The following is an 18,387-nucleotide window of genomic DNA, read 5'->3' on the forward strand; positions in this document are numbered from 1 at the left end:
ACCATCAGCAGCAGCAACAGCATCAACAGAACCACCATCAGCAGCAGCAACAGCATCAACAGAAGCCCCAGCAGCATCACCAGCCCGGTTACAAATAATATTCATGTTTACGACAGCTAACACATTTACTGTCTCCTCCACAGGTCTCTGAATCTGGAGTTGATTCCGGCCTACACCAAGCATTTGCAGCAGTCAGGTGTGAAGGGCGCATGGGGTGAGTACACTTTACAGTGTGTGTGTGTGTGTGTGTGTGTGTGTGTGTGTGTGTGTGTGTGTGTGTGTGTGTGTGTGTGTGTGTGTGTGTGTGTGTGTGTATGTGTGTGTGTGTGTGTGTGGCTATGAAAGCGCAAGATAAAATAGGTAATGAAGATGTCTTAGCATGATTCCTAAACAGAGGGAAAAGCGGCACTGAAAAGAACACAAGATTTGCGAATTGTTTGTTTTACAGTGATATACTACTGGAGAGGGATTCGGGAGGGAGGTAATGCAGTAAGTGCCACAACTGCTGCAAATTTCAATAAATTACCTAAATCTTCAGAGACTGAACACTGGAGATGACAAGCTTAATTACGAACACTGATAAGGGCAGACTATATGCCTAGCTATGTTCCTGTAGCTTAGATTAGATTTTGCCACCGAAGTGGCTGGTTTATTGTGCACCCCATATCCATCCTGTGGACGGTAGCGCAAGAGAATATGGTTATAAAAAAGGCCTGGGAACTAGGCCACAAAAGGGTTAACAGGAGTACATCTGGATTTATATCAACAATTCAGTAGCTTAGAGGCACTGAAGACGGAAAAACATAAAGCACTATACTGCTCTTCTTGCTAAAAGCATTGAAGAATGTGAATGCTGAGGATGAAGCTCTTCTCCTAAGGCGAAAATCTCTGTCTGTCTCTCTCCCTCTCTCTCTCTCTCTCTCTCTCTCTCTCTCTCTCTCTCTCTCTCTCTCTCTCTCTCTCTCTCTCTCTCTCTCTCTCTCTCTCTATCTATCTCTTCCCATTACTGCTGCTAAACTTTCTGACACATGAGAAACTGGACATCAAGAAAATTACCCAAGTTGTATTTCGTTTTACTTCGTGTGAAATTTCTTTATTGCCCATCCCAACAATCCTAAGGGAAAGTTTACTAGTTTTTTTAATACCTCGAACGAGCCTGAGGAAAAGTCTTAAGAACAGATTGCTCAGCACGATGATTCCTGGGGACAAGACTCCGATGGAAGAACAACATCTCAGTGGGAATATTTTCCTTACGGTAGAGCTTTTTGACTTAATATCTGGTGGTTGGATTACGCATGTAAATCTCAGACAATTCTACTCTTCAATACTGATTTTACTGAAGCGTTCTCTAAGCTTTCCTCTACGAATTTTGAGTTACGAAATGCACTAACAGAGAGAGTTATTTAGTATGTTGCATGGGTATTGTTTATTTTGCTTTGCGTATGTCTTAAGCGGGCGTGTGTGTGTGTGTGTGTGTGTGTGTGTGTGTGTGTGTGTACTCACCTAGTTGAGGTTGCAGGGGTCGAGTCCTAGCTCCTGGCCCCGCCTCTTCGCTGGTCGCTACTGGATATACCAAGACTTCATCAAATTGTGCTCCCTAGAATGTAGGCGAGAAATAGATTTATCTCCACATAAAGAATGGTGGAGGGGTTATAAATCCGCACACTGGAAATTTCTCTTTACAAGAAGGGGTTAAATACACTACGAGGTAATTCAGTTAATATAAAGGATCGAAGTCTTTTCAGCATCCTTCATATATAAGTCGAATTACCAATGAACCACTGTCTTCAAGACTAAATTTCAGAAGATTCAGAGGAAAGTTTGTGGCGCTTTCGTCAGAATGCATATAACTAACACCAACAGCATGACTTCTCAGGCGACTAACACGAAGGAAATGGTCTGCTGGGACTAGACGGGGAAAAAGATGATCTCCTGAACTCTCTCCAGATATACAACATGTATACCCATAAGCAGAAAGCTACTACGGTTGTTCCAAGGAAAACTGTCATCCCTCTCTGGCTGCCTAAACTTGTAAGAAAATCAGGTTAATTTATAATTGATTATCGAGGGAAATTTGCCAGTATAATAAATAAAACTTTCCCCGTAAAGAGATACTTTATAATTACAGGAAGAATGATCCTGGACGCTGTTTCTCCCTCATGCTGCAATCTGCTTCACTTATTAACATGTGTAGTTGGGAAAATCTTCAACGTTTTATATTCTTGGCTCTTTACTTGCGAAAAATAACAAGACCTGTTGCCCGGAAGAAGAATCAAAGTCACAATATCTTGACTGGAACAATTTACAACTGACCCACAATTCGGAAGGGAAACTTGAAACATTTGAGCCAGTGTTGAGCCATTATGAAGGGTTCACAGTGGGCCGAAACATAGTTTCAGGTTTCATCTCCGAATTGTGGGTTAGGTGTGAATTATGGGTTAGGTGTGAATTTTTGTTAGTTAATTGTTACGTGAATTATTTATCTTTTGTTACAACTCACTGAATATATTTAAAGTTGGGCAACAAATCCCACAATTTTTAATCATTATTTTCACACATAAAAGGCTTTTACCACTAGAAAATATGTTACTAGCCATTTAAGGTGCCACTATACCTGAGTTCACGTTAGTAATAAGGTTTTCTTTGCCTTTAGGTATATCATTTCTCCTGTTTCTTTCCACATTAAGATCAATACATTTAAATATTTTTTCAAATAATTTTATTGGACTATAATCTGCATCTATGCAAGGATATTTGATCACTTCGCTGGTATATCCTTTGTGGGTTTTATATGATCTAGTGCCAGCTAACTTTCTGCACTTTCCTAGATATTTCCTCTTTCACCCTTCATATACCCTCTTTCACCCTTCGTACATCCTCTTTCACCCTTCATATACCCTCTTTCACCCTTCATACACCCTCTTTCACCCTTCATATACCCTCTTTCACCCTTCATACACCCTCTTTCACCCTTCGTATACTCTCTTTCACCCTTCATATACCCTCTTTCACCCTTCATATACCCTCTTTCACCCTTCATACACCCTCTTTCACCCTTCGTATACTTCTTTCACCCTTCATATACCCTCTTTCACCCTTCGTACATCCTCTTTCACCCTTCATATACCCTCTTTCACCCTTCATACACCCTCTTTCACCCTTCATATACCCTCTTTCACCCTTCATACACCCTCTTTCACCCTTCGTATACTCTCTTTCACCCTTCATATACCCTCTTTCACCCTTCATATACCCTCTTTCACCCTTCATACACCCTCTTTCACCCTTCGTATACTCTCTTTCACCCTTCATATACCCTCTTTCACCCTTCATATACCCTCTTTCACCCTTCATATACCCTCTTTCACCCTTCATATACCCTCTTTCACCCTTCATATACCCTCTTTTTCATATACCCTCTTTCACCCTTCATATACCCTCTGCACCCTCTTTTCATATACCCTTCATATACCCTCTTTCACCCTTCATATCACCCTTCATATACCCTCTTTCACCCTTCATATACCCTCTTTCACCCTTCATATACATATACCCTCTTTCACCCTTCATATACCCTCTTTCACCCTTCATATACCCTCTTTCACCCTTAATGCACCCTCTTTCACCCTCCATATACCCTCTTTCACCCTTCATATACCCTCTTTCACCCTTCATATACCCTCTTTCACCCTTCATATACCCTCTTTCACCCTTCGTATACCCTCTTTCACCATTCATATACCCTCTTTCACCCTTAATGCACCCTCTTTCACCCTTCATACACCCTCTTTCACCCTTCATACACCCTCTTTCACCCTTAATATACCCTCTTTCACCCTTCATATACCCTCTTTCACCCTTCAGATACCCTCTTTCACCCTTCATACACCCTCTTTCACCCTTCATATACCCTCTTTCACCCTTCATACACACTCTTTCACCCTTAATACACACTCTTTCACCCTTCATACACGCTCTTTCACCCTTCATACACCCTCTTTCACCCTTCATATACCCTCTTTCACCCCTCATATACCCTCTTTCACCCTTCATATACCCTCTTTCACCCTTCATACACCCTCTTTCACCCTCCATATACCCTCTTTCATCCTTCATACACCCTCTTTCACCCTTAATACACTCTTTCACACTTCATACACCCTCTTTCACCCTTCATACACCCTCTTTCACTCTTAATAATACACTCTCTTTCACCCTTCATACACCCTTTTTCACCCTTAATACACTCTCTTTCACCCTTCATATACCCTGTTTCACCCTTCATACGCCCTCTTTCACCCTTAATACGCTCTTTCACCCTTCATACACTGTTTCACCCGTCATACACCCTCTTTCACCCTTCATATACCCTCTTTCACCCTTCATACACCCTCTTTCACCCTTCGTATACTCTCTTTCACCCTTCATATACCCTCTTTCACCCTTCATATACCCTCTTTCACCCTTCATATACCCTCTTTCACCCTTCATATACCCTCTTTCACCCTTAATGCACCCTCTTTCACCCTCCATATACCCTCTTTCACCCTTCATACACCCTCTTTCACCCTTCATATACCCTCTTTCACCCTTCGTATACCCTCTTTCACCCTTCATATACCCTCTTTCACCCTTAATGCACCCTCTTTCACCCTCCATATACCCTCTTTCACCCTTCATATACCCTCTTTCACCCTTCATATACCCTCTTTCACCCTTCATATACCCTCTTTCACCCTTCATATACCCTCTTTCACCCTTCATACACCCTCTTTCACCCTTCATATACCCTCTTTCACCCTTCGTATACCCTCTTTCACCCTTCATATACCCTCTTTCACCCTTAATGCACCCTCTTTCACCCTCCATATACCCTCTTTCACCCTTCATATACCCTCTTTCACCCTTCATATACCCTCTTTCACCCTTCATATACCCTCTTTCACCCTTCATATACCCTCTTTCACCCTTCATATACCCTCTTTCACCCTTAATGCACCCTCTTTCACCCTCCATATACCCTCTTTCACCCTTCATATACCCTCTTTCACCCTTCATATACCCTCTTTCACCCTTCATATACCCTCTTTCACCCTTCGTATACCCTCTTTCACCATTCATATACCCTCTTTCACCCTTAATGCACCCTCTTTCACCCTTCATACACCCTCTTTCACCCTTCATACACCCTCTTTCACCCTTAATATACCCTCTTTCACCCTTCATATACCCTCTTTCACTCTTCAGATACCCTCTTTCACCCTTCATACACCCTCTTTCACCCTTCATATACCCTCTTTCACCCTTCATACACACTCTTTCACCCTTAATACACACTCTTTCACCCTTTATACACGCTCTTTCACCCTTCATACACCCTCTTTCACCCTTCATATACCCTCTTTCACCCCTCATATACCCTTTTTCACCCTTCATATACCCTCTTTCACCCTTCATACACCCTCTTTCACCCTCCATATACCCTCTTTCATCCTTCATACACCCTCTTTCACCCTTAATACACTCTTTCACACTTCATACACCCTCTTTCACCCTTCATACACCCTCTTTCACTCTTAATAATACACTCTCTTTCACCCTTCATACACCCTTTTTCACCCTTAATACACTCTCTTTCACCCTTCATATACCCTGTTTCACCCTTCATACGCCCTCTTTCACCCTTAATACGCTCTTTCACCCTTCATATACTGTTTCACCCGTCATACACTCTCTTTCATCCTTCATACCCTCTTTCACCCTTCATACACTCTTACCCTTCATACACCCTCTTTCACCCTCCATACACCCTCTTTCGGCCTTCATACATCACCTCATAAATTACTAACATTCCCACCAGGAACACTCCTTTTACTAGGGCTACATCCGCCTCCATGATTAATACCCTTCGTCTAACACTCAATTCACCAACACTTTCATTACTAACTCCCTCTCCATGAACACAACCATTACTAACACTAATTCTACTAATACCTCCATTACTAACACCCCTCCGTCCACTAATGCCTCTCTCTCTCTCATACCTACCATTAATGTGCCCACCACCAACCCACTACCACCTTGGAACCTCTGGAATCATCAAGTGCATAACATTACACTTCTGAAGGTTATTACAACAAGTCGAGGCAAGTCGTGGTTAGGAACCGTATCGAAAATTCATGCCCCCGCAGTTATTTTTTCATATTTTTACTTATTCAACTTCGCCCAAAGTTAGATTTTGGTTTCCGAGTGGGTAGTGAGGGTGTGATTTGAGATTTAGTGTGTGTGTGTGTGTGTGTGTGTGTGTGTGTGTGTGTGTTTTGCTGTTTATATATAAATATCCACCATTGTTACATATGAGAGTGTACTCAATCATCCCTATGTTGGCTTAGTTTCCCTCACCTTGTTTACCGAATTCTCTGTAATATTCTATGCTCTATGGTCGTTATAAATATTTTTGAGAAGAAAAATGAACACCACTGAGCTCTTGGTCACTTCTCTCTGCTGGTTACTACTGAGTTTCATCCTCTTCTGGCTGCATGAGCCCTATCATACCTATTCTCAAATCTTTGTATGAGTCCTGCCTTTACCACATTTCTGTCTCGATAGTTCCACTTCCTGATCACTCTAAATCTAAAGCAGTGTTTCTTAACATCCTTGTGACTTATCTTAATTAAGTTTAAACATCTGGATATGCCCTCGTGTACTTGAAACCCGCCTCTCAGACAAACTTGCCCTGTGTGTTGGTGTGTGTTGGTGTGTGTTTGTGTGTTTGTGTGTGTTTATTTGTGTATGTGTGTGTGTGTGTGTGTGTGTGTGTGTGTGTGTTAGTTACCATTTTGTCCTAGGCACATGTCGATTAGACACTAGGCCTGTTGTATATGAGGACGTGTGTGTGTGTGCGCGTGTGCGTGTGCCTGTGCGTGTGTGCGTGCGTGTGTGTGTGTGTGTGTGTGTGTGTGTGTGTGTGTGTGTGTGTGTGTGTGTGTGTGTGTGTGTGTGTGTGTGTGTGTGTGTTTGTGTGTGTGTGTGTGTGTTTGTGTGTGTTATGTTAATTTATTACAAATCGTAATAAACAAGCCTAGCAGTTCAGTTTAGTAATCAGGTCTCAAACCTTTGATTTGGCATTTCTGAGAATACCAGCCAGAATGAAGTCCCAGTCAGGAAATTCTTTTACTTCGGAAGTTACATCTACGACTCATTACGCCAACAGGCAGTGACAAAACTTGTTTCTTCTAAATCAATTGGCAATGTGCTGACGCTTCATAACGAACAGGTATAACAACAGAGTAGAGCTACTGATTCGATCACCGCGATCACACAACCAGGCTGGGTCCAGGCTTCAGAATAGTCCCCTTGCAGAGTCCCGAACCACATCCTCTCAAGATTATGGAGATGGATTAGTTTAATAGCAAACGTAACCTGTCATCGCTTACCTTCCATCACTTCCACTCTCTCTCTCTCTCTCTCTCTCTCTCTCTCTCTCTCTCTCTCTCTCTCTCTCTCTCTCTCTCTCTCTCTCACCTTTTCTTCATATTTTTTTTTTTACTCTCTGTCTAACGCTTCCACTTTCCTTCGTTATTCTTCCTCTATCTTCTCATTCTTGTGTCACGGAAGCCACTCACTGCCACAAAGAAATGTATAAATTCAAGTAAGAACAGAGTCACTATCAAAGAACACCATTCTCTCCTTTCCTCGAAAATGTCAAACGGAAAAGAATCTCACTCCACAAAAAATAAACTTGATAGAGTACAATTTGAAAGAGAATCCTCCGGCTGAAGAAGACGTTTTCTTGTCTTCCTCCAGGATTTTTGTTTATAACTCTAAGACGCCTCGTCCAACTGACTTCAAATTTTCCTCACCAGTAAATTATAAGTAAGGAAAAAGTTCATGAACCGTATGCGATGGGCAGATGCCTTTCTGTCGCTTGTATAAAGCCACTGATAAAGTTAAAGTGTCCAGGAAATAGCTTGAACAAACTTCTGATTACCCTCAAACGTTCTATACTGGTGTATCTTACCTAGAAGAAGGTTGGGATTTTTACTGGAGCCACCTTTGTGATTTTAATTTTTAAATGGCGTATTATTATTGCCCTTAAAATATGAGTGTACCTCCTTTGAACAGCTTCAAACTTTAATGGTTGATGTGTTTCAAGAAAGGATGCCATCTTTTGGGTTTAGACTGTGTAGGTATAATTTTGGCAGTTTTTTTATTATTGTAATAATTTTGGGATTGTTGGATGTCGCCCATTACCTGGAGAATCTCTCTTCTGGTTGGCTTCAAACTTTTAGTACTGGTGTTTTTCTCTTAGAAACGTCCTCATCAATTTCGGATTGTGTACATTTTAATTTGTCAATTTTGTTACATAAATTATTTTCTTTATAATAACTGAAGAATGAATTTTAATCGGCCTAAAATCTTAAACACTGCTGTATTGTACTTAGAGAAAGGTTAGAACTGAATGTCTGATATTTAGGTACCAATTTGCAATTGTTGCAAAAAATGGGAGAATTGAAGCACCTCTTGTCGTGCAATAATTTGCAACTTCCTCATGCATTGGGAGGGGACTGAAAACGAAGTATCATAAACACTAAAACCGCCATAAAAAGTAAGAAATAGTTTTTTTTAGCCTATCATTAGCAAAATGAAGGATCTTAATGAGCAAAAGATGGAAGCAGATTCCATGCACAGGTTGCAGATTAAGTATGATAGACCAACATGAGCGCTCAGACGACTAGTGACTATGACCAATTGAGAGAAATGCACCAGGAGCCGAGTCTCGACCTTTACAGCCACAAAGCTCACAGGTAGAGAGCGATATACATAGTTTCTTTTATGCACTATATCTGTCCACGTATAGATTCCCACAATTCATCGATAAGTGACCTCTTCACTTTGATGTTCTATCACAAATTGGTGAGTACAAAGTAGGTACACGCTAGCACACACGCATAATGCGTGCTCTCTTGAAGGCCAAGGAAGCCATCCATCTGTCATGTTCCCATATGTTACCTCTGTTATCTGAAGTATTGCCGAGGGTACGGTGGACGACCAGGAGGGAAGAAGACAGGAAGACTAGGGACAATGAAACGAAAAATAGAGATAACAAGAGGGGCGATGAGAATGAGCTGTTTATGTTATTAGCTTAATGCTCTGGCACGGAATGAGTGAGTAAATAAAGGAAAAAAAAAGGAGATTGAGAGAGAGGGAGAGATAACGAGAAAGAAGTAATGTGGGAAAGAAACACAGAGAGAAATGGGAATAAAAATATAAGGAGAAAGCAGCTTGAAATGCTTAAAGTTTTCAGGCAAAAAAGGAAGAATGGGAAGAGGATTGCATATATAAATATGTAGAGAGAAATACAACAGAGGAAATAAAATGTAACAGAAAATAAGGAACATCCGCGCCACACACACACACACACACACACACACACACACACACACACACAAAAAAAAAAAAAAAAAAAAAAAAAAAAAAAAAAAAAAAAAAAAAAAAAAAAAGCCAGGATGAGCCCATGGTTTACCCAAAGGTGCAGGGAGGCAAAAACCAAGTGTGCTAGGGAATGGAAGAAATATAGAAGGCAAAGGACCCAGGAGAATAAGGAGAACAGTCGTAGAGCCAGAAACGAATATGCACAGATAAGAAGAGAGGCCCAAAGACAATATGAAAATGACATAGCAGCGAAAGCCAAATCTGACCCGAAACTGTTGTACAGCCACATCAGGAGGAAAACAACAGTCAAGGACCAGGTAATCAGACTAAGGAAGGAAGGAGGAGAGACAACAAGAAATGACCGTGAAGTATGTGAAGAACTCAACAAGAGATTCAAAGAAGTGTTCACAGAGGAGACAGAAGGGACTCCAGAAAGACGGAGAGGTGGGGCACACCACCAAGTGCTGGACACAGTGCACACAACCGAGGAAGAAGTGAAGAGGCTTCTGAGTGAGCTAGATACCTCAAAGGCAATGGGGCCAGATAACATCTCCCCATGGGTATTGAGAGAGGGAGCAGAGGCGCTATGTGTACCCCTAACAACAATATTCAATACATCTATCGAAACAGGGAGATTGCCTGAGGCATGGAAGACAGCAAATGTAGTCCCAATCTTTAAAAAAGGAGACAGACATGAAGCATTAAACTACAGACCAGTGTCACTGACATGTATAGTATGCAAAATCATGGAGAAGATTATCAGGAGAAGAGTGGTGGAACACCTAGAAAGGAACGATCTCATCAACAGCAGCCAACATGGTTTCAGGGACGGGAAATCCTGTGTCACAAACCTACTGGAGTTCTATGACATGGTGACAGCAGTAAGACAAGAGAGAGAGGGGTGGGTGGATTGCATTTTCTTGGACTGCAAGAAGGCGTTTGACACAGTTCCACACAAGAGATTGGTGCAAAAACTGGAGGACCAAGCAGGGATAACAGGGAAGGCACTACAATGGATCAGGGAATACTTGTCAGGAAGACAGCAGCGAGTAATGGTACATGGCGAGGTGTCAGAGTTGGCACCTGTGACCAGCGGGGTCCCGCAGGGGTCAGTCCTAGGACCAGTGCTGTTTCTGGTATTTGTGAACGACATGACGGAAGGAATAGACTCTGAGGTGTCCCTGTTTGCAGATGACGTGAAGTTGATGAGAAGAATTCACTCGATCGAAGACCAGGCAGAACTACAAAGGGATCTGGACAGGCTGCAGACCTGGTCCAGCAATTGGCTCCTGGAGTTCAAGCCCACCAAGTGCAAAGTCATGAAGATTGGGGAAGGGCAAAGAAGGCCGCAGACGGAGTACAGTCTAGGGGGTCAGAGACTACAAACCTCACTCAAGGAAAAAGATCTTGGGGTGAGTATAACACCAGGCACATCTCCTGAAGCGCACATCAACCAAATAACTGCTGCAGCATATGGGCGCCTAGCAAACCTCAGAACAGCATTCCGACATCTTAATAAGGAATCATTCAGGACCCTGTACACCGTGTACGTTAGGCCCATATTGGAGTATGCGGCACCAGTTTGGAACCCACACCTAGCCAAGCAAGTGAAGAAACTAGAGAAAGTGCAAAGGTTTGCAACAAGACTAGTCCCAGAGCTAAGAGGTATGTCCTACGAGGAGAGGTTAAGGGAAATCAACCTGACGACACTGGAGGACAGGAGAGATAGGGGGGACATGATAACGACATACAAAATACTGAGAGGAATTGACAAGGTGGACAAAGACAGGATGTTCCAGAGATTGGACACAGTAACAAGGGGACACAGTTGGAAGCTGAAGACACAGATGAATCACAGGGATGTTAGGAAGTATTTCTTCAGCCACAGAGTAGTCAGTAAGTGGAATAGTTTGGGAAGCGATGTAGTGGAGGCAGGATCCATACATAGCTTTAAGCAGAGGTATGATAAAGCTCACGGCTCAGGGAGAGTGACCTAGTAGCGATCAGTGAAGAGGCGGGGCCAGGAGCTCGGACTCGACCCCCGCAACCTCAACTAGGTGAGTACAACTAGGTGAGTACACACACACACACACACACACACACACACACACACACATGTGCCTACGTCCACAATCAATCCCCCTCTCACCATGGAACTTATAACTGCAGTTAACGGCACCGTTGGAGAGTGCATGTCCATGACAGTGCCGGAGAGGAAGGAAGTTGCTGAGACTTGGATCAAGAGGCGAGCAGACGTGCCCACTATCATCATTCACTGTGGGGGCGGCTGCCTCAAAGATACCCAGGAGCTGGTAAATATGTCTGCTATGTATCTGTAAACACCTTTGCTCTTTCATGTGCTTACACACGTGAAATTACTCAGGTGTTTGCCCTGTTTTCACTAAGGTATTTCTATATATTTGCAACCACGTATTTATTGTGATTTCCTCCACACACACACACACACACACACACACACACACACACACACACACACACACACACACACACACACACACACACACACACACACACACATATATATATATATAGATATATATATATATATATATATATATATATATATATATATATATATATATATATATATATCAAGAGGAGCCTCACAACAGCTGGATGCCCAGCAGTAAGGAAGCCACCCCAACTATGCAGATCTGATGGCAGCTAGAAGCGTCCAGATGGTATCACCCTTCAAGCCTGGACAGATGGGAAGCAGGTGGTGTGGGACTATACATGTGCATCTACCTTGGCTGATACCTATCTCCAATACACCAGGGAGGAAGGAGGGGCAGCTGCCAGCTTCAGGGAGTCCCAAAAGTCTAGAAAATATGGAGAACTTGCCCATCATTATATGTTTGTTCCCATAGGCTCAGAGACCCTTGGCTCATGGGGAAAGAGTGCATCTAATTTCCTTAAGGAGCTGGGAAAAAGACTCATCAGGGTAACTAGGGATCCCAGGGCAGCTAGTTTTCTGTTCCAGCGGCTCAGTGCGGCTGTTCAAAGGGGTAATGCCTGCTGTATTTTGGGCACACGCCCCAGCTCTGAGGAGCTGGATGAGATTTTCGCCTTATAATCGGTGATACACACGTAACAACATGTACCGTATATGGCACCTTTATATTAACAATGTATCTCTTAAATCTTCTGTGCCATATTATGTAATAAAATATTCCTATTGGTAAAAAAAAATAGTTTAAAAGATGGGGTGGTAGGGGAAGTGGAAAATTCAAACGGCTTCAGGAAGAAATCCAAATATTCCTCCTTGAAGCCTTTTTATCCACTTCTCCGAGGCTGTGGGTCCCACAATTTACACCAGAGGTGGACCCCATCCTATAATATATATATATATATATATATATATATATATATATATATATATATATATATATATATATATATATATATATATATATATATATATATATATATATATATATATATATATATATATCGTGCTGAATAGGTAAAATTGATCAACTAGCAAGAACTCATTTATAATTAAGTCCTTTCTAAAATTTTCTCTTTTACGTTTAAAGACTTTTTTCCATTTATGTTAATTAATGTAAAAAATTAATAATTTTGTACCTAAAGAACCTTAGAAAACTTACCTAACCTTATTATAACAAGCGCAGTTGTATTTAGCCTAATCCAACTAAATATATTTTAGAGAAATTTACAATAATTTAATAATAAACGAACACAAGGAAATATTCTTTATCATTAGGATCAGAATGATTTTTGCGAAATTATTCCATACACAAATTTTCTGTTGCCTTATTTGGCAAGAAGAGCGTTGCTATATAAGCCATAATCACAAGTTTTGCCTATTCGGCACGACATTACCAAAACTATTATCCAGAGGGCTGAGGAGGGGTCGTTGAGGTGGTTCGGACATGTAGAGAGGATGGAAGGAAATAGAATGACTTTGAGAGTGAATGAATCTGCAGTGGAGGGAAGGCGGGGTAGAGGTCGGCCTAGGAAAGGCTGGAGAGAGGGCGGGTAGAGGAGGTTTAGTGTGCGAGGGGCTTAGACTTCCAGCAAGCATGCGTGAGCGTTATAGATAGTGGCGAATGGAGACAAATGGATTTTAGGACTAGACCTGCTGTTAGAGTGTGAGCAGGATAATATTTATGAAGGGAGTCACAGAAACTGGCAGGCCGGACTTGAGTCCTGGAGAACTGAAGTACAGTGTCTGCTCTCTGAAGGAGGGGTGTTAATGTTGCAGTTTTATAACTGTAGTAATGTAAGCATGCCTCTGGCAAGACAGTGATGGAGTGAATGATGATGAAAGTTTTTCTTTTTCGAGCCACCCTGCCTTGGTGGGAAACGGCCAATGTGTTAATAAAAAAATAATTAAATATATATTTATTTATATATATATATATGTGTGTGTGTGTGTACTCACCTATTTGTACTCACCTATTTGTGGTTGCAGGGGTCGACTCATAGCTCCTGGCCCCCGCCTCTTCACTGATTGCTACTAGGTCCTCTCTCTCCCTGCCCTGTGAGCTTTATCATACCTCGCATTAAAACTATGTATGGTTCCCGCCTCCACTACGTCACTTTCTAGGCTATTCCACGGCCTGACTACTCTATAACTGAAGAAATACTTCAGTGTGTGTGTGTGTGTGTGTGTGTGTGTGTGTGTGTGTGTGTGTGTGTGTGTGTGTGTGTGTGTGTGTGTGTGTGTGTGTGTGTATGTGTGTGTGTGTAAACTATGAGCGATAAATATTTATATTTTTAAAGTGAAAAATATCCAATAAAACTTTTGTATGAGGGCCAGTATTCGTGCAAAATCCCTTGAACTGCGTTTTGGAGACCCATTTAAAGTCGAGGACGAAAAAAACGTGTTGTTTACTACGCGTATTGGGCTCCCCTACGCCATTTTTGTGAGCGAGACAGTGCTTAAAAAACAAACGAAGAGTTTGGGGAGCGAGGGAGGTGAAGACAAGGGATAGGAAGAGAGGGGAAAACGAAAGTGAAGGGAAGTGGAGATAGACAGAGGGGTCGACTAGAGGGGAAAAGGGTAGAACGAGAAGTAAAATACAAAAGGGCGAGGGAGAAATAAAGAGAAATACGGGGAGACGAGAGATAAAGACGAGAATAATTGAAAAGAAGAACAGTGGAGAAGAGAAGGAAGCGAGAGGAGAACTTAAAGAAAAAATAGCGAGGGATGAGACTGAAGGAATGAATATGACAATGTAGAGAGGACAGGGAAGAGAGGAGAGGGGACAGAAGGTAATAAAAAGAAGAGAAATGAAAGCGTGAAACGAAGACACAAGTGCAACACTAAGGATATTTATTAGGAGACATATCTCTTATTGGGAAATTTTACAACTCAACACAAAGGGAAAAACCAGAATGTATATAGAAAAAGTCAGGTAAGCTAGGTAAGGTTAGATCTGACGATGTCGGATGCTCGAGCGTGCTTCACCTGCCTGTGTGGTAGGGGAGAATCTGCCTGCCGAATACTTCTGATAGGCTAAAACTAGCCGAGTATTGGGCTACTGTGACGGAAACCAGGATCAAGGCAGCCTCAAGGCAGACGGAAACCCGGATCAAGGAAGACGGAAATCAGGATCAAGGCAGACGGAAATTAGGATCAAGGCAGCCTCAAGGCACAAGGAGACCAGAATCAAGGCAGCCCCGTTTCTGCAGACTGATTTCCTATGAAATACGCAAACGTTATTCACTCAAATATTTTTTTTATTTTCTGCACGCGTATGTGTTCCCCAAAGCTTATCGAAGCTCCTGGTTGTTGAATTATTACACATATACGGAGTCAAGACATTTATTAAGAGAGAAGTGTCGCCACTCGTTGCTTCATTTGTAGTACATATGAGTCTAATTAAATACAATCTGACTGCATTAACACACATGAACAAGAATGAGACACTTACGCAATATTTAAGAATCTTTACTGAGCAAACTTTTCGCCAGCCAATGGCTTCTTCAGTCCAATACACAGAACAATAGTGGAAGATAAGGAGTTTGAGGTAATCAGTCCCTCTGCCCGGAGTCGATGTGTAGAGTCCATCATATTAAGAAATATACAGAATATATATATATATATATATATATATATATATATATATATATATATATATATATATATATATATATATATATATATATATTGTGTATGTGGAGGGAACTCTGGTTTTGAGGAGCTCAGCAAGATAAGACACGGAACTTCGAGGCTAGGGTTTGTTCTATTCTTTTTACGTATTTTTCATGAAGTGTTAGATGAAGGTCAGACTGGGAAGGAAGGGAGAGAAAAAGTAGTGAGAAGAGTAAGAGGAGTAGGAAAAGGAAGAGAGAGGGGAGAAACAAGTTAGTCAGTCAGTCAGTGAGGCATGCCAGTCAGTGAGTGAGACATGTCAGTCAGTGAGTGAGACATGCCAGTCAGTGAGTGAGACATGTCAGTCAGTCAGCGAGACATGTCAGATAGATCTGTCATCAGTCAGGTGAGAGAAGTGTTTAACTAATTCGTTGTCACGTATTGCATTATAGTTTCATTATTACTTAGTCTTTGCTGGCGAGTTAAGTTGGAATTTTTGTGCACTTATGTTCACAGGTCCAGCATGTTCACATGTCCAACATGTTCACATGTCCAACATGTTCACATGTCCAACATGTTCACAGGTCCAACATGTTCACATGTCCAACATGTTCACATGTCCAACATGTTCACATGTCCAACATGTTCACAGGTCCAACATGTTCACAGGTCCAACATGTTCACATGTCCAACATGTTCACATGTCCAACATGTTCACAGGTCCAACATGTTCACAGGTCACAGCATGTTCACATGTCCAACATGTTCACAGGTCCAACATGTTCACAGGTCCAACATGTTCACATGTCCAACATGTTCACATGTCCAACATGTTCACAGGTCCAACATGTTCACATGTCCAACATGTTCACAGGTCCAACATGTTCACATGTCCAACATGTTCACATGTCCAGCATGTTCACAGGTCCAACATGTTCACAGGTCCAGCATGTTCACAGGTCCAACATGTTCACAGGTCCAACATGTTCACAGGTCCAACATGTTCACATGTCCAACATGTTCACAGGTCCAGCATGTTCACAGGTCCAGCATGTTCACAGGTTCAACATGTTCACATGTCCAACATGTTCACATATCCAACATGTTCACATGTCCAGCATATTCACAGGTCCAGCATGTTCACATGTCCAGCATATTCACAGGTCCAGCATGTTCACAGGTCCAGCATGTTCACAGGTCCAGCATGTTCACATGTCCAGCATATTCACAGGTCCAGCATGTTCACATGTCCAGCATATTCACAGGTCCAGCATGTTCACAGGTCCAGCATGTTCACATGTCCAGCATGTTCACATGTCCAGCATGTTCACATGTCCAGCATGTTCACATGTCCAACATGTTCACATGTCCAGCATGTTCACATGTATAGCATGTTCACATGTCCAACATGTTCACATGTCCAGCATGTTCACAGGTCCAGCATGTTCACATGTCCAGCATGTTCACATGTCCAGCATGTTCACATGTCCAACATGTTCACATGTCCAGCATGTTCACAGGTCCAGCATGTTCACAGGTCCAGCATGTTCACATGTCCAGCATGTTCACATGTCCTGCATGTTCACATGTCCAACATGTTCACATGTCCAGCATGTTCACAAGTCGAGCATATTCACATGTCAAGCATGTTCACATGTCCAACATGTTCACATGTCCAGCATGTTCACAAGTCCAGCATGTTCACATGTCCAGCATGTTCACATGTCCAACATGTTCACATGTCCAGCATGTTCACATGTCCAGCATGTTCACATGTCCAACATGTTCACATGTCCAGCATGTTCACAAGTCGAGCATGTTCACATGTCAAGCATGTTCACATGTCCAACATGTTCACATGTCCAGCATGTTCACAAGTCCAGCATGTTCATATGTCCTGCATGTTCACATGTCCAACATGTTCACATGTCCAGCATGTTCACATGTCCAGCATGTTCACATGTCCAACATGTTCACATGTCCAACACGTTCACATGTCCAGCATGTTCACATGTCCAACATGTTCACATGTCCAGCATGTTCACAAGTCCAGCATGTTCACATGTCCAACATGCTCACATGTCCAACATGCTCACATGTCCAACATGCTCACATGTCCAGCATGTTCACATGTCCAACATGTTCACATGTCCTGCATGTTCACATGTCCAACATGTTCACATGTCCAGCATGTTCACATGTCCAGCATGTTCACATGTCCAGCATGTTCACATGTCCAGCATGTTCACATGCCCAGCATGTTCACAAGTCCAGCATGTTCACATGTCCAGCATGTTCACATGTCCAGCATGTTCACATGTCCAGCATGTTCACATGTCCAACATGTTCACATGTCCAACATGTTCACATGTCCAGCATGTTCACATGTCCAGCATGTTCACATGTCCAACATGTTCACATGCCCAGCATGTTCACATGTCCAACATGTTCACATGTCCAGCATGTTCACATGTCCAGCATGTTCACAGGTCCAACATGTTCACAGGTCCAACATGTTCACAGGTCCAACATGTTCACAGGTCCAACATGTTCACAGGTCCAACATGTTCACAGGTCCAACATGTTCACAGGTCCAACATGTTCACAGGTCCAACATGTTCACATGTCCAACATGTTCACATGTCCAACATGTTCACATGTCCAACATGTTCACAGGTCCAACATGTTCACAGGTCCAACATGTTCACATGTCCAACATGTTCACATGTCCAACATGTTCACAGGTCCAACATGTTCACAGGTCCAACATGTTCACATGTCCAACATGTTCACATGTCCAACATGTTCACATGTCCAGCATGTTCACATGTCCAGCATGTTCACATGTCCAGCATGTGAACATGTCCAGC

At 42.3% G+C, this 18,387-nt stretch overlaps 1 protein-coding gene across 2 annotated transcripts in view; it reads left to right on the forward strand.

The window, feature by feature from the left end:
* LOC138855223 (N-acetylneuraminate lyase-like) overlaps positions 1–18,387 on the forward strand; it is a 93,908-nt gene that overhangs the window by 20,077 nt on the left and 55,444 nt on the right. For both annotated transcript variants that reach the window (XM_070103432.1, XM_070103426.1), the window contains exons 4-5: positions 144–214; positions 11,605–11,747. In XM_070103432.1, the coding sequence (XP_069959533.1) occupies positions 144–214; positions 11,605–11,747 (214 nt within the window). The remainder of the gene's footprint in view (positions 1–143; positions 215–11,604; positions 11,748–18,387) is intronic.

Source organism: Cherax quadricarinatus, chromosome 5 (assembly GCF_038502225.1).
Source record: "Cherax quadricarinatus isolate ZL_2023a chromosome 5, ASM3850222v1, whole genome shotgun sequence".
Taxonomy (NCBI): domain Eukaryota; kingdom Metazoa; phylum Arthropoda; class Malacostraca; order Decapoda; family Parastacidae; genus Cherax; species Cherax quadricarinatus.